Source organism: Solanum tuberosum, unplaced genomic scaffold, assembly GCF_000226075.1.
Source record: "Solanum tuberosum cultivar DM 1-3 516 R44 unplaced genomic scaffold, SolTub_3.0 scf00081, whole genome shotgun sequence".
Taxonomy (NCBI): domain Eukaryota; kingdom Viridiplantae; phylum Streptophyta; class Magnoliopsida; order Solanales; family Solanaceae; genus Solanum; species Solanum tuberosum.
In genome coordinates this window covers 12,154-18,081 of record NW_006239008.1, presented here as the reverse complement: position 1 = coordinate 18,081, position 5,928 = coordinate 12,154, and the positions used below count along the sequence as shown (strand labels likewise).

General features: G+C 35.7%; 1 protein-coding gene across 1 annotated transcript; it reads right to left on the bottom strand.

Moving 5' to 3' along the window:
• Nucleotides 1-2,613: 2,613 nt before the first annotated feature.
• Nucleotides 2,614-5,354, bottom strand: LOC107060442 (zinc finger MYM-type protein 1-like). The gene is made up of 3 exons (XM_015308403.1): nucleotides 4,877-5,354; nucleotides 3,981-4,784; nucleotides 2,614-2,750 (listed from the first exon to the last, which is right to left on the bottom strand). Exons 1-3 carry the CDS (start codon nucleotides 5,352-5,354, stop codon nucleotides 2,614-2,616), a joined length of 1,419 nt encoding a protein of 472 aa, XP_015163889.1.
• Between the last annotated feature and the right edge of the window lie 574 nt (nucleotides 5,355-5,928).

Genomic DNA, 5,928 nt, shown 5'->3' with positions numbered 1-5,928 from the left:
GATTACAGCACTGCTTTGGATGAACAATAGGAAAAGTGTAATGCGTTCGTACTATCATGAATTTTGAACTCTGTTTCGAAGGAGTTAATGAATGGAATCATCTATGCAACTGATGTTGCTACTCTATGGGTTGATTTGAAGGAGAGATTCAACAAGGTTGATGGATCGTGAGGTTACCAGCTACATCGTGAGATCTGTATTATCACACAAGGTACATCTTTTGTTTCTACTTATTTCACACGATTGAGGCTGCTTTGGGATGAGTTTGATGCTTTGGTAGAACCTCCTTCTTGTGGTTGTGATAAACCAATGGTCTATGCTAGTCACTTGCAGTACATGAAATTGTTTGCATTTCTCATGGGGTTAAATGATTCTTATAATCAGGAACACAGTCAAATCCTTATGGTGATTCCCTTACCCTCTGTAAACAAAGCTTACTCAATGATTATTTCTGATGAAAGCCAACGAATGACTGCTAGTTCATACCTAGGAGGTATTTTAGAACCATCTACAACATTATATACTCGTAAAGATCATCATAGACAGTTTGTTGGCAATGATCCTTACTCAAGAGGACAGTTTGTTGGCAAAAATCCTTACTCAGGAGCGTTGTTGCACCGCAGCGATACGGACTCGACCCGCTCCTACCCACTCCGGGGTACCATAGCATGTAGGAGGAGATGTAGGTGCATCTACCTCTACTACACTATATGCAAGAATTGGACACAACCAATCCTCATATAAGCAAAAAAGGGATTATACTACCCTGCACTGTGAAGTTTGCAGGTTGAAAGGTCATACTAAGGAGACATGTTATCCAGTTGTTAGATATCCACCAGACTATAAATTCAAGAAGATATTTGGAGCACCACCTGCAAGGTCTGGGAATAGGGTAATAGGATGGAAAATGTGAATGTGTTGAAGATGATTCACTAGGTTCAGCCTCTCCCACATTTACTCAGGAATAGTATGGTCAAATTCTCAGGCTATTGAACAAAGAACACACTGATGTTCCTGTGGTCTATCAAGCAAGTCTGGGTTATTCTTTTCCTGATAGCACTAAGCTTAAACATTGGGTGATAGATTCTGGAGCAACAAAGCACACTACAGCCTCATTAGATGATCTATTTGATATAGTCTCTTTAGAACAAGGAGTTCAGAATCATGTACAATTACCTAATGGATGTACTACATTAATATCCCACACTGGCAGTTAGAAGTGGAGCACCGGTGATGTCTTAACTAATGTCTTAGTAGTCTGTGATTTCAAGTATGATTTGCTCTCAGTCTTTCAGTTAACTAGACAATTACATTGCTCAGTAAGATTTTTTTTCTGAGTTTTGTGTCTTTCAGGACCTGTTAACTGGGAAGGTCAAGGGGTTTGGTAAAGAGACAGAAGGCCTTTATTACTTGTTGAACCATGATGCTGAAAGAAATAATGAAGTTACAGATGCTGAAAAATTGATGCACATCAAAGTCACCAAGGATGATAGTGTCACGATCCAAAATGAGTCATGAGTGGCACCCACACTTAGCCTCCTAGGTGGGCGAACCAAGGAATCCAAACCTCAACATATATTAATTGTTAAACTTACGAAATACAAATCATTATGCGAAAGCTCAATCTTATTAAGGTAAGAAACACAAATCCACTAAAGTCTATTATATTTCATTCCCAAAACCTGAAAGTCATCACATCAAGGACATCTAATCTCCAACTACTAACTCTAAGAGTATCAAGACACCAATATAAATAAATAAAGTAATTTGTGTCCAAAAACTAAGGACATCATGTCATGACCGAGAGTATCCAACACGAGCTTGAATGAATAGCTCACCCTTGAACCTGATGTGCTGGAGACTGGCTAGAGCTGAGGACGAGTCAAAGTCGTTAGTACACTCGCTGCACTCCATAAAAGGAAAACAAACAAAAACACAAGTAGGGCTCAGTACAGGGCAACATGTACTGAGTAGATATCATCGGCTGACTCAGAATAGAAACTAATATGCAATAAGTAATAACATGAAATCAACTATAGCACTTAGCAAGTGACAGGCAACAAACAACATGAACAAGTGATAACATCACCGAAGCAATTACGCAATCAGTCACAATACCAAACATACACGAGGACTCGTGCCTCAACACCACTCTTATTTGGGAAATGGGTTCTTTGAGATTGAGTACATTAAGTTAATTCAATATTTTTTTCTTTAATGTTACTGTGTCGGAACGTGACACCCGATCCAATAATATCATGCCGGCTCGTGGCATCCGATCCAATAATATCATTCCGGCTCGTGGCATCCGATCCAATAATATCATGCTGGCTCGTGGCATCCGATCCAATATATTGTTAATTTATCATTTATTATCACCACTTTGCACTTAATTAACAATATTTTATCAAGCCTTCTTTATTCAAGGCATCACTTCAATAGAGAGGGTTCAAGATTATAAATTTCAGAGTCTCAGGATTTCAGACCAATGACAAACCACACAACCAAGCCACACAACCACACAGTCAAGTATATAGAGAACTTCACAATATCACTCAACAAAAAAGCTTTTCTCCCCAACCGAGGTGATAGACCACCTTATGGCCGATGTGATTACCAGCCAAAGGGCAAAAAGACGGGGTTGAATGCGACTCTACCAATACCAATCTCCTCTGGAGCAAGGAAAAGCAACTCTGCCTGGTATCGGTAACGATTAGCATATTCTTTTTTTTGAGAGAGGGGAACCCTTACTTAAGAACAGAGAGTGGCCGAGCAAAAAAGCAAGGCAAGGGATAAAAGGAGAAGTACCCGGCCCCACGCAAACGTGGACTCCCATGGCTTTCTTGGAAAAGAGGCGAGTATCCCTCTCTTTCAATTGAGCTGATCACCTCCCTTCGCTAGTTAGAGTCTATCTATTAAATCTATTAAATAGAATAAACCATAACCTACCTCCACCGAAGAATCGAACTCAAGCAAGCTACTTCTCCAATGCTTTTCCTTTCCTCAATGTCTCGGAACGTTTCCAATCTATCATGTATGCATAATTTGTAAGTAAATGAGTCTATAGACATCCATATTACTCTTTGTCTAGCTTAGACTCAAAAACTCACCCAATCTATAATCAATTTCCTAAAGTTCAAGCCTAAGCGTAAGTCTTAATTCCTCCAATTAACATAACTTTAATGGTATTCAACTAATATAATACACCTAATATTTTATTACATATATCCATATACCAAAACTTAATTTATAACGAGATACTAAAATTATGTGCAGCATCCAGTACCTTCACTTTCGTGTAGCTCTATTCAATCTATATAATATAAATATATGATTGCAATTACTTAGTTCACTGCCAATCATTAATTGGCCATTAAGAGGTCATACAATTATGCCAATACTCAAACTCACGTAAATGCCTAACAACGTTTCAACCCAATTTTTAATAACATCAACAATAACAAAAACAACCAAACCTATATTAGCTAATCACGATACAACCCGTGTAACCTCCATTCTTCTCAAATAAACATATAATAACAATTTCCTACACCAACATATTATAATCATTAACTTTCAATCTTGGCCAATACTATGCCATAATTATCCCTTAACATTTGTTAACAGTAAACTAAGAGAAATTCTATTCGGTCCACACTATGCAACCAATGGCGTAGCCAGAAATTTAATGAAGGGTGTCCAAACTTTTAATAGTAATTTTTTAAAAAGAACGACGATTTAAATTACCAAAACAAATAATCAAGTTAATCAATATTTAATTAAATATAGGAATATTTTTAATAGAATTACAAGTGTATAATTCAAAACTAACATAAAGAAAATAAACTACTATTGAAAACATAATTTAAATATATTATTACAATTGTACTCAACGAGGTTTCATATCCTGAAATATTTTTATAATAGACTCATTAGAAATAGTACGAAATACTTTTTTTCTACATAAGGCACTATACAACCGTCTAAAAACTCATCATCCATTCGATTTCGCAAGTCATTTTTAATATACTTCATTGCCGAGAAAGCTCTTTCAACCGTTGCAGTAGCAACTGACAAAAGCAAAGCAAATTTCACTAAGCGAAATATAAGTGGATAAGTTAAGTTTTTCTTTGTCTCTACCAATTTTCTTGAAAGTTCACCAAGTCCACCTAAATCAGAGAATCTTTTATCAGTATCGCGTACATCGATAATGTAATTGGCAAGCTGATTCTGAAGGACGCCCATACTAAATTGATCAAAGTCATCAGGATATAATTCAGTCCTTCTCATTATTTTTTCGATGTCAAAACTAGAAAATGAATTAACTGGATTCAAGCAAGCTACTCCATGAAACAAATCACTTGTCAACTCATTGAAACGATCATTAAGTTCTTGAAGTTGCCAATCAATAATCTTATAAAATACTTCCACATGAAAATGATGTAAAACAGTATGATCAACAATTTTACGCCGTGATCTTCCAGAGTTAGAATAGGGCTCATCAAAATTGGGTATCAAGATGTCATGTTTGATACAAAACATAGATATTTTATTGATAAGTGGCTCCCATCCATCATCTCTTAGTTTTTGAAGCCTTTTTTTGGCTACTTCAACAAGTATCATGGCGTTTGCAATATCTTGTTCCCTTTTCTGTAGTGATATATTAAGATCATAAGTGATTCCCAAAATATCTTTCATCAAATGTAACATGAAAGCAACCTCATAAGTTTGAAAACTTCTAAGATATCCTGATGCTTTAGCTCTTTCATCTAAAGTATTTGCATCTTCAACAAGTGTATCAAGTACATCAATAATAGAGTCAAACAAAAGTATAAAGTTTTGAAATGCTTTGTAGTGAGATCCCAACGAGTATCACCGGCTCTAATAAGACCAAGTTCTTGATTCAAACCTCTACCTGTTTCTATTTCATCCATATCTAATGCATTTTGAAGATTATCTTTTTGAGATTGTCGTAATTCATCCATTCGTTTAAAAGAAGCTCCCAACACATTCAAAATATTTGAAACCAATAACACAAGTTCTCCCACTTGAACGCATTTTTTTGAAACCGCGACAAGAGTTAGTTGAAGTTGATGAGCAAAACAATGAATAGAATGAGCCGATTTACTTTCTTTCTTAATCAACATTTTAAGACCATTGATATCACCTTGCATATTACTTGCTCCATCATAACATTGTCCGCGTACATAAAATAAACTTAATGAATGTTTATCAAGCACATTAACAATTATTTTCTTTAGAGATAAAGCACTGGTATCTTTAACATGAACAAGTCCAATAAATGCTTCCACTACAAATCCTTTTTTATCAACATATCGTAAAACAATAGCCATTTACTCCTTACGTGACACATCAAAAGATTCATCAACTAATAGAGCAAAATAATCACCATTTAGATCCTCCATTATAGACTTCAATGTTTCTATCTTATATGCAGTTACAAGTTCTTTTTGAATATCTGGAGAAGTCAATTTATTATTTCTTGGAGCATTTTCTAACATGAAAGGTTTGATGTTTTCACACCTATCTCTGTACCAGGAAAGAACTTCAATAAAATTACGTTGTTCAATGATGATTCACTTTCATCATGACCGCGGAGTGGTAATCCTTGATTCAAGAGAAGTCTTATCACATCAATTGAAGCATTTAAGCGAGTCCAATATTCAAGCTTAATCTGATCAGATTCCCTATCAAATGCAGCACAAATGGACTGTCGTTGTTGCATTAGATCATCACATTTTCTCTTTGCTTGATTATGAACGCTATTCGGTCCACCAACATGTTCGTCAAACTTACTCTTTTTATGCCAATTGTTAAATCCCGTTGTTGAAAATACTTCACCTCCACCTTGATGAATATTATTGCCTTTAAATAAATAACAAGGTAAACAATATGCTGCATCTGCAC

What these genes read in the sequence shown, in the direction of transcription:
- LOC107060442 (XM_015308403.1), bottom strand. Translation starts at nt 5,354, where the DNA reads ATGGCTATTGTTTTACGATATGTTGATAAAAAAGGATTTGTAGTGGAA. An exon ending in ACTTGGTCTTATTAGAGCCG is followed by an intron (nt 4,785 to 4,876) that starts GTGATACTCGTT and finishes CACTTGTTGAAG; the next exon opens with ATGCAAATACTTTAGATGAA. An exon ending in GGATGATGAGTTTTTAGACG is followed by an intron (nt 2,751 to 3,980) that starts GTTGTATAGTGC and finishes TCTGTTCTTAAG; the next exon opens with TAAGGGTTCCCCTCTCTCAA.